This window comes from Rhinoderma darwinii, chromosome 5, assembly GCF_050947455.1.
Source record: "Rhinoderma darwinii isolate aRhiDar2 chromosome 5, aRhiDar2.hap1, whole genome shotgun sequence".
In the NCBI taxonomy this organism is placed as follows: domain Eukaryota; kingdom Metazoa; phylum Chordata; class Amphibia; order Anura; family Rhinodermatidae; genus Rhinoderma; species Rhinoderma darwinii.
In genome coordinates, this window is record NC_134691.1 from 292444951 (window position 1) to 292465087 (window position 20137).

At 41.0% G+C, this 20137-nt stretch overlaps 1 protein-coding gene across 1 annotated transcript; it reads right to left on the reverse strand.

Annotated features, from left to right (window-relative positions):
- Window positions 1-1476: 1476 nt before the first annotated feature.
- On the reverse strand, window positions 1477-18886 carry LOC142652952 (protein QNR-71-like). The gene is made up of 11 exons (XM_075828659.1): window positions 18820-18886; window positions 12235-12387; window positions 12011-12154; window positions 11772-11936; window positions 10331-10489; window positions 9433-9801; window positions 8988-9149; window positions 8797-8899; window positions 8514-8716; window positions 2370-2460; window positions 1477-1668 (listed from the first exon to the last, which is right to left on the reverse strand). The coding sequence occupies exons 1-11, from the start codon at window positions 18884-18886 to the stop codon at window positions 1560-1562; spliced, it is 1725 nt and encodes a 574-aa protein (XP_075684774.1). The 3' UTR covers window positions 1477-1559.
- Window positions 18887-20137: the final 1251 nt, after the last annotated feature.

Below are 20137 nucleotides of genomic sequence, written 5' to 3' on the forward strand. Positions count from 1 at the left end.
TGCATTGCAAATCAATTACAGTGAACTGCAATCAAATTCCACCTGTTAGACCGGATATAAACCCTAACCCTGCTGATACAGCTTTCACTTCAGCCATGACTAAGGACGAGGAAGTCGTCTGAAACGCGTTGACAGCGTTTATATACTTGCATCCACCTTTCTTTGTGGGATATTGACTCCAGTTTTTTTATTGTTACTATAAATAAAATTGGAACTGGTTTCCATTTTAAACTAACACCTCCAAGGAATTGTTCTTGCTCTGGATTCCGCCCTTCTAGTTTTTTCACTTCCTGACCTCAACCCCATGGAACACCTTTGGGATGAACTAGAACGCAGACCCTCTGACACACACGCGCACGCACGCACACACACACACACACACCTTGTAGAAAGCCTTCCCTGAAGAGTGTAAGCTGTTTTAGCTGCAGAGTGGGAAAACGCTCCATATTAAATGCCTATGGATTTAGAATGGGATGTCAAAAATCTCCTGTAGGTGTAGGTGCCCCAACACCTTTGTCCATATAACATGTATCACTGGGATCTAGGAACAGCTAAGTGTAACAGCCATACTTCTGCTGGTATCCCTCAGATGCCAGCGGTTTAACCCCTTAAATGCTACAGAGTTTCCATGGCAGTTCAGGGCCTAACAAAGACCCAAGCCTGTCTATTACAAATAATAGGCACATAAGATAGCCTGTTATGGATAGCATTCCAAAGCATTATTTCTGGTCAGTGTAGGTTTTCCATGGTATTTATGCAATCAAGAGACTGCAGCTTCAAGTCTCCTAGTGGGACAAATAAAAAACATCTTTTACAAAAAGATGTTTAGTAAACCAGATCACTATTAGAATTATTAAACAATATGTCTGAGGCAGAAAAAGATTGAGATTTGTAGTCCCTACAGGCCTTGTCAGAGCCTTTTGAACTTACAGGATCACGGCTTTGTTTGGCATGACTACTGATGGAGTTGCGCTTGTTGGGTAGAGTGGTTAAAATGCAAAGTACTATAATTGGTTGCAATTTGGCCGGTATCTTTGAGGAAAGATGCGTAGGCATGGCAAACACTGACGAAAGACTGTCTCAGCTGGGGCATGGTCACCTTCGGGCAGAATATGTACCCTAAACGTAGGTTTAGAGAGTTTACCCTACTGCAGTGTGGTTTCTTTTTTAAACAGGTTTTAATCTGGTTTAAATGTATTTGTATGTTAGTTTTTCGTATGTGCGCTGCCCCATTGTATTTTTAATTGGGAGGATTTATGTAAAAGGGATAGCCATATTTGACATTGAAGAACTTGCGTATGCTTATCTGGTAGATTCTGGTTTTCTTCTAGGACTTTAGTAAACAGGAGATTATGGAACAATACTGTTAAGAAATATTGCATCTCTAAGTTATGGTTTCAGACAGCAAGAATTTAAATAAATGAGCTACTTTATTGACAATTATTTCTACTACAGAGTAATCACTTCACATGACCAGCAGAATACCAACACACGGCAGACATTCAAGTTTTAAGCAGAGTTATATTATTGTAGCCTTGCTTTTCAGGAGTGGATCATTCTCATGGTTTCTGTTGAAGAGAACATCTTTGATTTGTCTGAAATACAGAGATTCCATCACCACTCCTTCCATCTGATGCATTCGCAATAGGTTTGTATTGCTTGGATTTCCTAGGGGAAAAATATTTTTTTTTTATAGGTTTTGAAAAACAAAAACTACTGCACACTTTGGAAATTATAAATCATTTTGGCTAGATAATGGGCTGGGGGGGGGGGGCCTGATGAAGTTGAGATTAATATCTGCTCGATTGGAGGAGCCTAGCAGCATGTAGTATATAGGATTCAGAGCCCAGTAACATTAAGGGTGTTTTTTTCCCCTAAGCCTGGCCATTGTCAGCTATGCTCTCTTCTGGTTTGTCCAGGCTTGTCTCCTGGGATGATGTTTCATCCCACGTGACTGCTGCAGGCAAATCACAGTATCGCAGGAGGCCGGCCTGGTGGAGATAAGAAGCAAGCATTGCTATGACAGGTTTTGTATAAACTTTTTTTCTTCCACTGTTTTATGCAGTAGAGACTGAACTTGAAAAACTGTACAACAATTTGGTGTGATTTTTTTTAGATGGAATTTCAGGTAAGATACAGTGTACTTAAGCAGCGCATCTCCTCTGTGTAAACATGGCCAAAGGGTGCCAGAATGTTAACATTTATAATACAGCTACAAAGGGAAGCAGAATTGAGCTCCAACTGATTATATATATATATATATAGAGAGCGAGGATGTTACTGGGGTGGGGGTTGGGGGATTTGCAGACCTTTAATACCATTACATGGGTAACCCAAAGCTATGTTTATATGCAGTAACATTAACTCACTTGTTCAAGGTAATGCCAATTACCACAGCAACAAGGGCAAGCAAACCTATAGGAATAAGTACTGAATAAACGGTCTGTGGTGATCTAGAACCTAGAGTTGGGAGAGAAAATAGATAAAATTGAAACTTGTAGGAGACTAGTCTCCAATAAGTGCCATTATATAAAAGAAAATTTGACAATATGTGCTGATCTCTTTAACCCCTTGAGGACCAAGCTCATTTTGTCCTTGAGGACAAGACCCATTTTTTCAAATCTGACATGTCACTTTGTGGTAATAACTTGGGAATGCTTTTACCCATCCAATTGATTCGGAGATTGTTTTCGTGACATATTGTACTTGGTTAGTGAAAAAAAAAATGTGGTCTAAATTCATTGCTTATTTGTGAAAAACACCAAAATTGAGAAAATTTGAAGCAATTATGCTTTTTCCAATTTTAAATGTATCTGATTGCAAAACAGATCGTAACTATTGTGTGGTATTATAAATTAGACATATGGGAAATGTTAGTGTTTGCATCTTTTTTTGAACATCCTTTTATTTGTCTAGGACGTTACAAGGCTTAGAACTTTAGCAGCAATTTCTCACATTAAGAAAATTTCAAAAGCCTATTTTTTTCTGGGACGAGTTCAGTTCTGAAGTGGTTTTGAGGGCCCTATATATTAGAAACCTCCATAGAACACACCATTTTGAAAATTGCACCCCTCAAAGTATTCAAAACTGCATTCAGAAAGTGTTTCAACCCTTTAGGTGTTTTACAGGAATTGAAGGAAAGTAGAGCTGAAATGTTCAAATTTCATTTTTTATTTTTTACAAAATTTGTAATAATTTTTTTCTGTACCGAAGGTTTTACCTGAGAAACACATCTCAATATTTATTGCCCAGATTCTGCGGTTTAGAAATATCCCACATGTGGCCTCCGTGTCCTAATGGACTAAAACACAGGCCTCAAAAGCAAAGGAGCACCTCGTGGATTTTGGAGCCTCCTATTTTTATAATATATTTTAGGCACCATGTCAGGTTTGAAGAGGTGTTGTGGTGCCAAACCAGTGGAAACCCCCAAAAGTGACCCCATTTTTTTTTAAACTACACCCTTCAGGGAATTTATCTAGGGGTATAGTTAGCATTTTGAACCCACAGGTATTTTGCTATATTTATTGGAGTCTGAAAATGAAAATGTACTTTTTTTCTGGAAAAATAGAAATTAAAATTTTTTGCAAGGAATAAAAGGAGAAAAAGTCCTCACCATTTGTAAAGCAATTTCTCCTGATTAAGGCAATACCCCATATGTGGTAATAAACTACTGTTTGGACCCACGCAGGGCTCAAAAGGGATTGAGCACCATTTGGATTTTGCCGAATTGGTTTCTGGGGGCCATGTCGCGTTTGCAGAGTCCCTGAAGTACCAGTAGAGTAGAAATTCCTCAGGTGTGATCCCAGTTTGGAGACTATACCCCTGAAAGAATTAAATTAGAGGTGTAGTGAGCATTTTGAGCTCAGGTGTTATAGATTTTATTAGAATTGGGCCGTGAAAATGAAATAACCTGTAGATTTAGCTCATAATTTCTCATTTCCACAAGGAATACAGAAGAGAAACCCCAAAATGTGTTACACAATTTCTCCTCAGTAGGGAAATACTCCATATGTGGTTGTATACTGCTATTTGGACATACAGCAAGGGTCTAAAAACGGAAAAAGCGCAATTTCTTTTTTGGAGTGGAGGAGATTTTACAAAATTTGTTTTTGATGCCAATTCATCTAGAAGTGTAGTGAGCATTTTGACCCTAAAGGTTCTGCAGAAATTCGTGCACAGTGGATGTTGGATTGAAAATTGCCATTTTCCACAGATATGCTATTTCAGTGCCCAATGTGTTGTGCTCAGCTTGTACCACTGGAGACACCCCATAAATTGTTAAGGGGTTCTCCAGAGTACGGTAATACCCCATATGTGGTCATAAACTGCTGTTTGGGCACACTGCCAGGAGCACCATTTGGCTTTTGGAGCGCAGATTTTGCTTGGTAGTAGTTTTGTTTAGTGTTTTAGTTTATAATGTGGGGGCAAATGTAAGCTGGGAGGAGTGCATAAGGGTATATGTTAGCGGTGCGGAGTGCATCGGGTATGTGTAAGCTACGTGGAGTACAAAAGGGGATATGTAAGCTGGGTGGAGTGCAACAGGTAGGAGGATGTAATAATGGGGTAAATGAATAATAAAATTAATTATCCATGGATAGGGACGTACGCTTTGAACCAATCCTTCATGCACAGGCCGGATTTTTGGGTGTAGGGGGGGGGGGGGGTGTTGCACTTCTAAAGGGTGTCCGTGGTATTGTACAAAATATCTGCACTTCAGTATTGCCTAATCTTAGATTTCTCCACTAGCCCCATATGTAGCAGACCCCAAAATGTCATAGTTTTCGCTGCATTTACAGGGTCTACCAGTGGGGGCTGCAAATGACATGGGGTATTAGGTGAAGAACTGCTGAACATACAAATTAGTCTGGGCCGTCGTTTTACATTATTGCGTTCCAAGAGTCATAACTTATCTTTCCGTTGACGAGCTGTGCGAGTGCTTGATTTTCATGGGACGAGCTGTAGTTTATTAGTATCATTCTGGAGTACATGTGATAATTTGATCAGCTTTTATTTCAATTTTTGTGAAGTGAGGAGACCAAAAAACAGAAATTCTAATTTAATACATTTTTAACGGCGTTCTCTGCAGTATAAACAGGTTTACTTTATTCTGTGGTTCGATACGATTATGGCAATACCAAATTTATATCGTTTTTATATGTTTTACAAAATAAAAACACTAATTTCTAAATAAAATAATGTTTGTGTCACCATATCCTGAGAGCCATAACTTTATTTTTTTGTCGACGGAGCCATGCGAGGACTTGTTTTTTGCGTGACACTAGTTTTTATTGGTACCATGTTTGGGTACGTGTGACTTTTTATTCCATTTTTTTGGAAACTTGACCAAAAAAGGAAATTCTGACATTGTATTTTTTTTATGGTGTTCACCGTGCCGGATAAATGTTTTTTTTTTAGGTCAGTCCGATACGAACGCGGCGATACCTTTTACGTCTAGGTTTTTTGTTTCTCATTTTTTTGTAATTATAGAAGGTCTTGATCAGGGAAACGATGGTTTTTATTACGTAAAACTTTTATTTATTTATCTAAAACTTTTTTATTTTTTACACATACTTGGAGACTGGAAGATCTGATCTTCTGATTCCCTGTACAATACACAGCACTACTTATGTATGTACTTGTGTAGTGCAGTATATTGTAACTGTCATTTTACAACTGACAGTTGAGCCTATTACATCCTGCCTTGGGCAGGACCTAATGGGCTCCCGTACCTGGGAACCATCAGAACCCCGTGATTTTTTGCGGGGGGGGGGGGCAATGGGGTGCAGAGGGAGCCCCCTCCCTCTATCACTTAAATGCCGCTGTCGCTATTGACAGCAGCATTTAAGGGGTTAAACGACGGCGATAACAGTGAGATGTAGTGAGATGGCAGCTGCATATTACAGCTGACACGATGAATATGGAGCGCGCACAGCTCCTGTGCCCGCTTCATCTTCAGGGTGTTACTATACGCCCATTTGCGGGAAGGGGGTTAATAAAAATTGTTTTTTTTTTACATGTCTTTTCTCTGATCTCCTCACAGATATGAGGAGATCAGAGAAAGTGACAGGAGCTCTCTCCTGTAGATGGCGTCACACACAGCTGTGATTGGTCAGTCTCTGAAGACTGACCAATTACAGCAGTCGCCGGCATGGGGGCCTGCTGATTGGTCCCCAGGCCGGTAACAGACGGTTAGCTGTCAATGACCATTGTCATCGCTGTGTTATCACTGATTTCACAGTGACCGTTTATTCCTGCTCCGCAATAGTATGGCGCAGGTCCGCTTCAATGAGCGGCGTGTGCCGTACTAATGCGGAGCATGTACGCAACGGATTAAAGAGACAATTATGACACATCCACAGGTTAGCCTCAGAAAAAGCATGGTTGAACAGCAGCACACGTCTCCCAAATTTCAATCAATATATTTTTATTGGTCAAACATACAGTAAAAATTGCAACGTTTTGACCCGTGACAAGTGAAGGGTCTTTCTCCAGCCTTTTTCTGAGGATTACATTACGTCAGACTGGGTTTGTCTGATTTTACAGCATGACACCGCTCCTGATATCGGAATTTGTGCTGCTTCAAATACGTTATTTTTGGATATCCACAGGTTATGTCATAAATGTCAGAGAGACACAGGTCCCACCTCTGGGACCTGCGCCTCTAACAGGGCCCCCTAAACCCCGTTCTACCTTTTTCTGCTCCCTCTGCCTCCCCGGACACTTCCAAACTATGGTCGGGAGCTATGAAAACCGCATAGCTCGCTGAGCTATGCAGTTTCCGTGAGTCCCATAGTAGTGAATGGCATTTACATAAGCCGTGTAGCACGCGAGCTACATGGTTCCTGTAATTCATTGTTGGAATTCACCTGCTTCTGCCTCAAAAGAGCAGCAGAACAGGGTTTAGAGGGCCCTGTTCTAGAGACAGGTGCAGGTCCGTTTAATGAATTATATAAATGCTGCAGATGTTTGGGAAGTGTGAAATTAGGAACAAATTGCATTTTTAGAAGAAACCAGCACCTCAAGGCCCCTTAAGGAGGCTCTGACCAGATTATAAGTGCCCCATCTCCTACATAATCTGATCAGCGCTGTAATGTAGATAACCGTGGTTTTTATTTTGAAAAACTATTTTTTTTTTTAGCAAGTTATGAACAATTTTAGATTTTTGCTAATTCATTTCTAAATAGACAACTGGGCGTGTTTTTACTTTTGACCAAATGGACGTTGTGAAGAGAAGTGTATGACGCTGATCAATCAGCATCATACACTTCTCATTGTTCCAGCACAGCGCTATTGTGCAGTGAAAGAAGCTGGGCTGGAACAATGAGAAGTGTATGACGCTGATTGGTCAGTCACACTTCTCTACACAACACCCAGTTGGAAAAAAAAAACAAAAAAAAACACGCCCAGTTGTCTATTAAGAAACAAATTAGCATAAATCTGAAATTACTCAAAAATGATCGTTTTTCAAAATAAAAACCACTGTTATCTACATTACAGCGCCGATCAGATTATGTAGGAGATAGGCACTTATCTGGTGACAGAGCCACTTTAATGCCAGGTTTCTATATAGCGTAAATGCTGCAGAACTTCCGCAATGGAAGTGTGCAGAAACTATGAAGCATTTACAGTAGCAGCAAAGTGGAGGAGATTAAGAAAAGGTCATGCACACTCTGCGAAAAACAAATCATGCAACGTAGACGTTAGTTGAACTGCGGTGCAGAATTTAATTCCACAGCATGTGAATTTATGCTGCACTTGTTGATTTTCTGTTATGGGTTTGCCCCAATAAATTCTATAGGGATACAAAGCCCGTAACAGGAAGTCAAGTGTTGCGTCGTAATCACAGCAATTACGCAAAAGAAAAAAAAAAAGAAAACTCTGGGACACACACTTCCTGCAATCCAGCTCCTAGGATGACATTTCACCCCAAGTGACCACTGCAGCGTCACATGGCCTGCAATGTCATCATAGGAGGCGGGAGTGGATGTCATAGGAAGAGGGTATGGGTTTTTTTTTTTTGTTTTTTTTTTAACTCTGCAGAAATTCAGTCCGAAAAACCACACCACAGGGTGCTGCGGGTTCCAGGTCGGATAGGCTACGTGATTTTTTTTTTATATCCGACCTGTCCTAAAGGAATACTAAACCAAGAAAACACTAAATGGGAGATGAACTGGTCCACCCTGTCAGACTTCAGGATTTTCTACATGTCCCCAAAACAAATAAAGTTTTGTAGAAATCATGCAGAGAACAGGATTTTTTTGCTGATCTCTCCATTTTTGGATGGTGAGGGAGAGGCTCCTGCACCATGGCTGATCTCCTTTAAAACAAATATATAAGTAAATTGTGTTCAAGTGCAATGGGAGAGGAAGTGCTAGGACTTTGTTTTTTTAAAGAAACTTGTGTTTAGCGTTTAAATGTGTTCAACTTACACTAGATGTTGTTATAAGGTTGAGCCTGTTCAGACAGTCCACTCTATACAAGCTAGCTGATAATCTTTCATAGGCATCACTTACCATCATCTATAGACACCAGAGTACTAGCGAGAGCCAAACTTGCACCGTCACTCAATGTAATATTTACACAGTAGGATCCAGGCTCAAATGCTCTCCTCAGGGTCAGTAAGCATTGATCAGAAGATGGAACTACATCACAGACCATGTCCTGGGGAACCATGCAACTAGCATCTGAGACTACTGTGCAGGCATCTGTAGGCAAGCTGAAAGAACAGAGGTCGTCTCAAAGAACAGCATTTGCAGTGTCACAGAATTTTGTTTTTTCCCATATATAAAGCCATACCTTCCTTGGCAAGTCACCACAAAGTCAATTACGGAGTTTTCAGTCTGAGATGTAGATACTTGAACACTGGTCATTTCAACAATGTTGACCTCAAGGATACCATCTATAATAGAGAAAAGGAATTCAGGCTCTTCTAGGCACTGATCATTCTAAAGCTACAGTAGCAGCATCCAAAAATGTCAGCGACTAACCTACAACTGTAATCTTGGTGTTGTAATATCCATATCTGTATATGAAGCAGCCAGGGGCAGGAGTTGTAGGTGGCATGGTTGTATGAACAGTGGTAACATTTGGCATTTCAGTTGTCAATGGAAAAGTTTCTGTTTCAAACAGTAGCAGTTCTGTCGAGTTATCTGCAATGAGGAAAAACAAAAACTACAGCCCCGTGCACGAAGCCATATTGCAGCTCAGTGTTGTACAAATCACCCAAAGAGGTACATGGGCCTTACTGACCTTCATATGCCTCAGATTTTTCTGATCTTTTATTTGCATGGAATCCAGCAGAAAAATGCTAACAAATAGTTGCACACTTGCTGTATACTTCTAGAGAAAAATCTCCTACATCTGGCACCCCACAACATATGAGCCCCAGTGGTGCCATGCAATCATAAATTAACAATCTTTGTTATAACTTACCAGTGGAATTGGCAGTGGTGAAAGTTCTGGTGGTGGTTGTTAGATGTGTTGTAGGAACTGGAGTGGATGTTGTGGGGACTGGAGTGGGTGTAACAGGTTTACACAGGCCAGGAATGGCAGCTCTGATTGTCAAATGAACGCTAAAATTTCCAAGCAATGTATAAGTATGACTAGAGACTGGGTTATTGGAAACAAATGATCCACTACCATCACCATAGTCCCAGTCAAAGGTCACTTCAGAATTATTAAGATAATGGCTTGGATCATGGATTTGGATATCAAATTTAATTGGGGAATCCTTAATGAAGATACTGTCTGAGGAATTCTTGTCATTCTTCTGGGAAAGGCTCACATAAAATGGAATTTGATCTTGGAAGGAGGGAAAAAAAAAAAAAAAGAAAGTTTGTGTCAGACATTTAAAAGAAAGGTTTCAAATCATGAATACTACTTGAACAGTTACGATCTGTTGTAAATGTTGGTAGTGCCAGTAAAAGTGGTTGAAAAATCATACAAAGGACGTCTGAACAAAATGCGGATCACAGCATACCCTGCTGCCGGCACACCTGGCGATTGGCTGTTATCTAACAAGGGTCTTGCCTCTGGGCCCCCTCACCAAAGCTGAGAATGGGGGGGGGGGGGGTGTCTCAGTGTACCCCATGTGAGTGAAGCAGGACTGCCAGATTCAGCCAAGTGCCATCTCCAGCAGCCCCATATAAAGTAAATGGAGCACGTGCAGTCCTGCTCCATTTACAAAAGGCACTCCGGGACCCCCGTTCTCAGGATCAGTGGGGGTCCCAGCATATGGGACCCCACCAGACATTAACCATCCTGTGGATAGGCTATAAATTATCATTACAAAATCTTCAAAATGAGTTTACTTACAAATTCTACAACTTACCAGTTACAACATAAATACTGCTTGCTTTTGCAACGGGATAATGTTTCCGATAACTTCTTCGGAAAACTGTGACCTCAATCACTTGTGCGCCCGCTGTTATGTTTGTAGTATTTATGGACAAAACAGCAGAAGATCTTCCGATCTTTTGGAAATACTGGCCTGATGAGAGAACACAAGTCTTGAATCCCAGATATGTTGACTAGAGAAGTATGTATAAGCCATTGGCTAGATTCTGTGAAGGTAATAGTAGCAATACATCATCATAGGAGCTTTGTTGTGAAATGGTCTGCCTCCTAGATGGTACAGTTGTGAATCTAAAGCCCAGGGGTGGGAGTTTGTTGGTTTTCCCAGTATGGTTCATAAAAATTACAACTGGATCGCAGAGCTGGGGAGAAATTGGAAGCTGATCTTGTCCCCTTCTACTCACTGCTATATTGATGGCCACACTTGAAGCTCTGACAGTGCCAGCTCCGGGTTACTGGCATGTTCAGTAATTAGCCCAATACAGCCGTGTAACTACAGAGAACTGTTCAGGGACGGGCAGGCTGAGGCCTCAGAACATGCCGAGGCTCCTCTGTCCTTATAGCGCTGCAGAATGAAGATAACAAACTGGGATGTGAAAAATATTACTTCTGGACATCACTGAAGAGGGGGGCAAGAACCAAAACACAGAAGATGCCCCTTGAATGTATTAGTTTACATCTCAGTGTATAGAGGTCACTGTTATTTTGGGGTATTTTAAGTGTGCACATGTGCAGTTAGATAGATGTACATGTATGTGAATCAATCTGCTAGTGTTACTTTTATGGGCATTAACTATATACAGTATGGTGGCATTACTATAAACTGAATGGTGTCCTACACTCTATAATGGCAGCATTAGCGGAGCACTGCATTTGTTTTTATTGGGCACTATATATCGGCATAATATTTTATGGTTTGTCGGATCGTGAAAACATGCCGATTGTAGTCTTGGGGGGGGGTGAGTTTGCAGTCCATATTTTGTCTAGAGTGTTTTGGATGTTTTATTTAATATATTAGCATAGGGATAGTTTGCAGTCTCACGCCGTAAGGAAACAAAAAAATAAAAATTAAGTGTTGTTGGCTGGGGAGTGTAGAGACTTTTTAAATTAAAACCCACCCCCGCAAGTACATTTTTATGTCTAGAGTAAACGTAGCCAGAACCTTCTAGACCACGATGGTGCTCTAAGTGCGTCAGAACTGCAAAGGATGAGTCTGTGTTACATCTAAAATGCAGACTGTATATAATAGTCTGAATGAGGTATTAGGTTGTATACATGTGCTTTTTATGCTTTATTCACATATGCAGTTTTGCATTTTTACAAGGGTCAAAGCTGGGAATAGTAGAGAGAAAAAATAAATAAAAAAAAGACTTGCTTGTTAGGTGTAGCAGACTATAGGCACTACCCAAGATCCTTACCCTGTGTGGAGAAGATGTAAATGAAGTTATGTCTTCTCCACTGGGGGTGATGTGGGAATGGTCTGCCATCTGGAAAGTTATTGGCAAAACTGCAGTTTCCTTCATCACAGAAATCCATCCACTTGGTCCAGTTATACACATATTGGTTCGGGGAGTTGGCGGAGACTAAATAGATAATTTATTGTAATGCCATCTAAATATCTATTATGCATTGTACACTACGGTTTCACTGCATTTACCATTTTCACATCCTCTTTCATAAACAATGTCTCCATCTTCATTTTCTTTTTGACATCTGGGAAACTGTAGGGTCACAGCAAAAGTCACATTTGACCCCATCAGTGCAGGACTGTCACTGGTCAACATTGCCACCACTTTGCCACCTAGATAACAGATTAAGCAAGCATGATTTTAAGTCACATTTACAATTTCTTATTGAGAATATAGTAATTGTCATTATCACCTCTCCAGCAGTTTTCCCATCTAGCATCACCAGACTTCCAGGCCGGGTAGAGCTTCTCATCCCATGAGTTGGTATCAGGAGACCAGCCACTTATGTGGTTACTGTGACCTTTAGAGCCAGATCTCCTCCCAAACTCCATTACATCCTGAAACCCTGTAAAGTTGTACATGGTGTGTGAATACAGAATTGTAAAACCAGAAAGTATCCGTAGAATAAGTGTCCTACAAAGTGTATTCAAGCAGATAAAGGCCCATCAATGATTAGTGAAATGCCCCCTACGTTCCTTGTCCCCAAGACATTACAAGAACAGCTGTTACCTTCTATCTACAGTATTAAGGAGATACAGCATCTGCGTACATTACTCACAGGTCATAGAAGCGGGACATAAATGTATTATTAAATTAGAACAGCGCTGTAACAATGAAAGAACATACGTACACTGAATGAGCTGCATCTTCTAGGTAACAGTGCGGCACTTCTACAATAGCCACCGTACAACATCACGCCATTAGCAGAGGCATAACTTGTAGCTTTAAAAAAAAAAAAAACCCACCTACCATGTACCATCTAGAAAACTGGTGTTGTGGCAGAGGTGTCTTTGGTACTGTAACAATTCTTTCCATACAACACCTGGAGCCTAGAGTACAGAAGGGGCAAGCGGAGAGACTTTCAGTAATGAGGCACGGATGAGGGGTTTAAGTAGAGGGTGTTCATGCCAGTCGGATTGATCTAGAGTACTAATATTAGGTCGTGTGGGCTAAGCGATCAGCAGCTCCACTCAGAATTGTGTATTGTTTTCTCAGACTTGAAAATTCCTATTGCAAAAACTACTCTTGTCTAGGCTCAGGTAGTAAAAATCACCACTAACACCCCATCTATTAATGATAATGAGGTGAGAATATTAAGGTTCACAGCAGACAAGAACTTTTAACTAGTCTGGACTGTGTTGGAGGTTGGCAATCGTGAAATTGGATAACCGTTGTCCATGTCAACTCTCGTCCTATGTGCATGACTAGTGTTTACACCACAAAAAAAAAAAAAAAAAAAAAAAGTTTACTTGTAAGGGTATGTGCACACGATAACTGCATTTACGTCTGAAATTATGGAGCTGTTTTCAGGAGAACACAGCTCCGTAATTTCAGACGTAATTGCATGTACTCGCGTTTTGCGAGGCGTCAATTACGGCCGTAATTTGGAGCGGTTCTTCATTGGAATCAATGAAAAACGTCTCAAGAAGTGTCCTGCATTTCTTTTGACGAGCCGTCTTTTACGTGTCGTCGTTTGACAGCGACGCGTAAATGACATGTCGTCGGCACACCCATTCAAATGAATGGGCAGATGTTTGCTGACGTATTTTCAGACGTAAATCGAGGCATAATACGCCTCGTTTACGTCTGAAAATAGGTAGTGTGAACCCAGCCTAACAGTGATATGTCAATTAACCCGAGGGTATGTGCACACGATAGCTGCCGTTTACCTCTGAAATGACAGTTTTCAGGAGAAAACAGCTCCGTCGTTTCAGACGTAAATGCTCCTCCTCGCATTTTGCGAGGAGTCATTGACGCCCATAATCAAGCTGTTCTTCTAATTCAATGAAAGACGGCTCAAATTACGTTTCAAAGAAGTGTCCTGCACTTCTTTGACGAGGCAGTCATTTTATGAGTCGTCTGACAGCTGTCAAACGACGACGCGTAAATGACAGGTCTTCGGCAAGCCCATTCAAATGAATGGGCAGATGTTTGCCGACGTATTTTCAGACGTAAAACGAGGCATAATACGCCTAGTTTACGTCTGAAAATAGGTCGTGTGAACCCAGCCTCAAGGTCTCAGCCAAATTTTTTTTAAATCTGACATGTGTCACTTTGTGGTAACTGAAATGCTTTATTTATCCAAGCGATACTTTATGTTAGTGGTAACATTTGGTCGATATATTCAGTGTTTATTTGTGAAAAACCAAGATTCTGCGAATTTGCAAAAATTAGCATTTTTCGAAATGTAAATGTATTTGCTTGCAAGACAGATAGGAATATCACACAAAATAGTTATTAGTTTACATTTCCCGTATGTCTACTATGTTTGCATCGTTTTTTTTTTTTTGTTTTTTTTTTAAGAAGTCCTTTTATTTTTCCTAGGACGTTACAAGGCTTAGAACTTAAGCAGCAATTTCTCATATTTTCAGGGACCAGTTCAGTTCTGAAGTGGCTTTGAGGGCCATATATTAGAAAGTCGCCATAAATCATTCAATTTAAAAAGCTACACCCCTCAATGCATTTAAAACAGCATTCAGAAAGTTTAACCCTTTAGGCGTTTCACAGGAATTAAGGCAATGTAAAGGGGAAATTTACAATTCATTTTTTTTGCCAAAATACATTGGTAATAAATTTCTCTTTAACAGAAAGTTTTACCAGAGAAATGCCACTCAATATTTATTGCTCAGATTCCGCAGTTTTTTTAAATATCCCACATGCGGCCCTAGTGTGGTAATGGACTGAAACACAGGCGCCAGAAGCAAAGGAGCACCTAGTGGATTTTGGGGTCTCCTTTTATTAGAATATATTTTAGGCACCATGTCAGGTTTGAAGAGGTCTTGTAGTGCCCAAACAGTGGAAACCCCCACAAAAGTGACCCTATTCTGGAAACTACACCCCTCAAGAAATTTATCTAGGGGGTGTAGTTAGCATTTCGACCCCACAGTTTCTTTACTAAACTTATTGGAATTAGTCTGTAAAAATGAAATTCTAACTTTTTTCTGAAAAAAAATAATATTTTTTTACAAGGAATAAATGAGAAAAAGCACCCCAATATTTGTAAAGCATCTCCTCCCGATTACAGCAATGCCCCATATGTGGTAATAAACTGCTGTTTGGAGCCACGGCAGGGCTCACAAGGGAAGGAGCACCATTTCGATTTTGGAGAGCAGATTTTGCTGGACTGTTGTACAGGCGCCATGGCGCATTTGCAGAGCTCCCTTAGGTACCAGAGTAGTGAAACCCTCAGAAGTGACCCCATTTTGTAAACTACACCCCTCAAGGCATTTATCATTTGCCTTGATATATGACAGATCTTAGAGTGAAGGAGCAAATACGCATGGGAGGTCTATTCTGGTGTTGTTCGCAGCGTGGCCCACAATGGCAGGGCTCTGGGGTCAAATAGTAAAACAAACCCAAGTAGTAACCCCCATTTTGGAAACTGCACCCCTCGGAGTTTTTAAAGGGGTGTAGTGAGCATTTTGACCACAGGTTTATTTTATTTTATTTTTTTTATTATAAATGAACGCTCAGTGGATGGTGCAAAGTGAAAATTGCAAATTTCTACAGGTATGCCATTTTAGTGCACAATATGGTGTACCCAGTTCGTGCCACTGAAGACAAATACCTCAAACTGTTAAGCGGCTTCTCCCGGGTATGGTGATGCCATATATGTGGACATAAGCTGCTGTTTAGGCACGCTGCAGGACAGAGAAGGGAGGGAGTGCCATTTGGCATGCAGATTTTGCTGGTATTTCAGTTTATGATGTGGGGGCATAGGTAAGCTGAGGGTTTAATAATGGGGTAAATAAATAATACATAGATATGTGGCCGGTGTCACACTGAAATGGTGCCCAATCTTATTCACATTGCCATATTCTGTGAGCCAGAACATTTTTATTTTTTCTCCACCGGAGCTGTGTGAGGGCTTATTTGTTGCGGGACAATCTGTAGTTTTCAATGGTACCATTTTGGGGTACATGCGATTTGATCACTTTTTATTAAAATTTTTGGCAAGCAAGGTGACAAAACCAGGAATTCTGATTATGTTTTTTATTCTTTTTAAAGAGGCTCTGTCACCACATTATAAGTGCCCTATCTCCTACATAAGGAGATGGGCGCTGTAATGTAGGTGACAGCAGTGTTTTTCTTTAGAAAAAACGATTTTTACCACTTTGAGTGATTTTTAGCTTTATGCTAATTAGTTTCTTAATGCCCAAGTGAGCGTGTTTTTACTTTAGACCAAGTGGGTGTTGTACAGAGGAGCGTATGACGCTGACTAATCAGCATCACACACTTCTCTCCATTCATTTACACTGCACTAGTGATATAGCTATATCGTTATGTGCAGCTACATACACACTATAACATAACTGCAGTGTACTGACAATGATCATACATTACCTCCAGCCAGGACGTGATGTGTATTCAGAATCCTGACACGTCTGAATCTTTTCTGAGAGATTTCCTGCAAGGCAAACGTAATCTCGTGAGATTACGATGTAAACGAGATTACATTTGCCTTGCTGGAAATCTCACAGAAAAGATTCAGACGTGTCAGGATTCTGAATACACATCACGTCCTGGCTGGAGGTAATGTATATTCATTGTCAGGACACTGCAGTAATGTTATAGCGTGTGTATGTAGCTGCACATAACGATATAGCTATATCGCTAGTGCAGTGTAAATGAATGGAGAGAAGTGTATGACGCTGATTGGTCAGCGTCATACACTCTTCTGTACAACACCCACTTGGTCTAAAGTAAAAACACGCCCACATGGGCATTAAGAAACGAATTAGCATAAAGCTAATAAAGTGGTAAATAGATTGTTTTTCTAAATAAAAAGCATTACTGTCACCTACATTACAGCGCCCATCTCCTTATGTAGGAGATAGGGCACTTATAATGTGGTGACAGAGCCTCTAAGGCATTCGCTATGTATGACAATTTTACTTTATTCTGCACGTCGGTAGGATTACGGCAATACCAGATGTATATGTCGCTGTATTTTGCAGCGTCTGCACAATAAAATCACTTTTGTTTCAAATAATTTATTTTGTGTGATGGCATATCCTGAGAACCATAACTTTGATTTTTCCATCAAAAAAAGCTGTGTGAGGGCTTGTTTTTTTGTGGGACGGGCTGTAGTCTTTTTAGTGGTATAATTTTGGGGTACATGCATCTTTTAGATCACTTTTTATTCTGTTTTGGGAGGGATAGTGACTAAAAAAAAAAAAAACCAGTTGATTCTGGAATTGTTTTTTATTTTATTTTTTTTACAGTTCACCATGCGGGTAAAATAGAATTATATTTTTATAGTTCGGATCGTTACGGATGCGGTGATACCACATGTGTACTTTTTTTAATGTTTTGCATTTTTTCCTATAATAAAAGACTTATGGGAAAAAAGGCTGTTAGTTTTTTTAACAAGAGACTTTTTTTACAACATTTTTATTAACGCGTAACTTTTTTTGTCCCACTAGGAGACTTGAAGGCATGAAGCCCTGATCGCTATTCGTATACACTGCACCACCTACATAGTGCAGTGTATAAAAGCTGTCAGCTATTCACTGACAGCAAGCCTATTAGGCATCGCCTCCCGGCAGGGCCTAATGGTCTTCCGTACTAGGAAGCCATAGCAACCATTGGCACCCACACGGGTGCCGATGGTTGCAATTAGCAACCATAGGGTGCGATCTAACCACTTAGGTGCAGCAATCGCTGCATCTAAGGGGTTAATCGGCCAGATCGGAGCTTAGCTCCAGTCCTGGCCGTTAGTCACAGCTGACATCCTGCTCTGACACCCATCATGGTTGCCGACAGGCTAGAAGCCACCTAGATGCAGCGATCGCTGCATATAAGGGGTTAATCTGCCAGATCAGAGCCTAGCTCCAGTCTTGCCATTACAGCAGCGTGTCAGACAGCCGATACCCAGCAGTGATGGCGCTGGCTCAGCTTCTGAGCCAGCACCATCACATACACCATTCTCATGGAGCTGCGACTGACCAATCACAACAATGGCCGGCCAGGGACTGCTTTGATAGGTCTCCTGCCATCTTACTGTGCAAATCAATGATCAAACAGTTGATGGTACAGTTCTGTCACCCTGTCCTTTGACAGTGTGACAGTTTTTTAGCCAGGACACACCGGTACATCCCAGTGCCTTAAAGCACTGCAATACAGGACGTACTGGTTTGGCTATGGGGTTAACCAACATGAGAGAATTAGAGTTAGTGCCCTCGCAAATACATTAGTATCATCGGATTCCCATTTTAAGCTAAGCAAAAATCGAAGACAACCATGCAAATTTGTCTAGGACACACGCATTTAACCATTTTATCCCCTTTAGGCTCAGTTCATAGCATTTTTGTGGCAGTTTAGTGCAGACAAACATTACATTAAAGTCCACAGCAAAATATAAAATGCACTACATACAGCGGAGTTTTGGTTTGTAGCATTTAACGCAATTTTGTGGTCAGTGGCTTTTTCCAGATACAGCATGCTGTGAGTATGGCATTTTTCCCATAGGCTTCTTTATAGGACTTTTATATTGACTAGGTTTTGTAGGAGCCATTCAACCAGTTCTGGTAAACAAAATCATCGTGATGTCCCCTATATTCCTCCTGGTGCATCTACTTACAGTATAAGAACAGGCAGACATCATAGATATCAGACTCACATTACGGAAGTACAATGTTTCACTTTCTGTGGGCATACAAGTCACCAGTATACAGTCTACATCTTGTAGTACTACAGCTGCTAACCGCCTTACTCTACACCATGACTAAACCAACAAAGTGTAAAACTCATATACAGATCTTAAATCCTCACTTACGGTTTCCTGCCTGGATGGCTGAGACTAGGCAAAGCAGCACTAAACCTTCCACTACTGCAGGCAGCATCTTGGAAGGTGAATGAGTTTGTCAGAGATTAGCCCACCAGCATTTAAACTGGGCTCAACAAGTCACAGCTGCAGGAGATATCAGCCAGTCCCCACGATCCCTCCTCCTGATTATGAGAAGTCTGCAGGCCCATCATGTGAGGGAATTAAGGAAAGATGTCTGATTTCAAGTATAGGAGCCGCCTCCCTGTTCATGTGCTTATCAGTCACTCCCATACCTCCCAACTTTTTTTGAAGGTGCATTTACATGAGACCGTTTGGCAGCCAGGTAAAAAAAAAAATGCATCAAAAATCTCAGCAAAACCTGCGTAATTGCAGTTGTTTGCGACGCAGTTTTTGCAGGCACAGGCAAAAACAGGCCTTCGAAAACAGCTGCAAATTGTGGTACAACCGTATACAGTTTTGCCGCGATTTTTGATGCGTTTATTAGTGCACGCCCAAAAAGTCTCATCTATTGGTTTTGTCACCCCTGAAATGTCTGTCCTGGTGGGCTCTTTGAATATAGAATCCATGTCATTTTTGTTTTAAAATCGTTGTCTGCCGCAGTTGTGTTGGGGTTGCCGTGATTGCGTAACCACAATCGAATGGTCTACTGGCGACTGGGATATATAAATAACTTGAATCCTAAATGTCACGCACATTGCTTGGCCTTGTCGTTAAGTTCCATTAAAACCAACCCTGTCGTTTTTCCTAAGCCCTATTGAAGTTTTTCCAATGTTTTTTTCTGAAAACGAATGTGACAAACTACCACCTTATAGACTGTGCAATCGATAATATTCCAGTTTCCAACCTTCCTAAGGGGCGAATCTCTAATTTCTCACCTTTCACCTCAACGTGAGTCATTAACCCCATAGTGACAACCAATACGCTGCTTCACTTCGGTCACTAACGGGCCTTAGTCAGCGACCTAGTCTAAGACCTGCACGGGTGTGCCGTGCAGGCTGGAGCTTGTGCTTGGCTGAAAACAAGGGGAGGAATCCTCCAGCTCACCTGACACAAAAATTAGGTGTCGCTGTCAGCGCCTGGATCTTTTTCGTGTCGGCACACGATGCAGGAACAGAGGTAACAAGGAGGTTAAGTCCAGCGCTTCGGTAGAGGTAAAATGGAAAAGTTTTTTCCAAGTTTAATTTAATTTTCATTAAAAGTCCATTAGAGTATGGTCCTGGTGTGTAGATAGAGGGAAAATATAATCCTGTAAAGCCTACGCGTTTCGGACGATAGCGACGTCCTTAGACTTGGCTGTAGTGTGTTT

Excerpts from the sequence above, each read along its gene's own strand:
- LOC142652952 (XM_075828659.1), bottom strand. The coding sequence starts at position 18,886 with ATGCTGCCTGCAGTAGTGGAAGGTTTAGTGCTGCTTTGCCTAGTCTCA. Across the intron at positions 12,388-18,819 it reads AGCCATCCAGGCAGGAAACC|GGTTTCAGGATGTAATGGAG; the intron begins GTAAGTGAGGAT and ends ACAACTTTACAG. Across the intron at positions 8,717-8,796 it reads GTGGTGACTTGCCAAGGAAG|CTTGCCTACAGATGCCTGCA; the intron begins GTATGGCTTTAT and ends CTGTTCTTTCAG.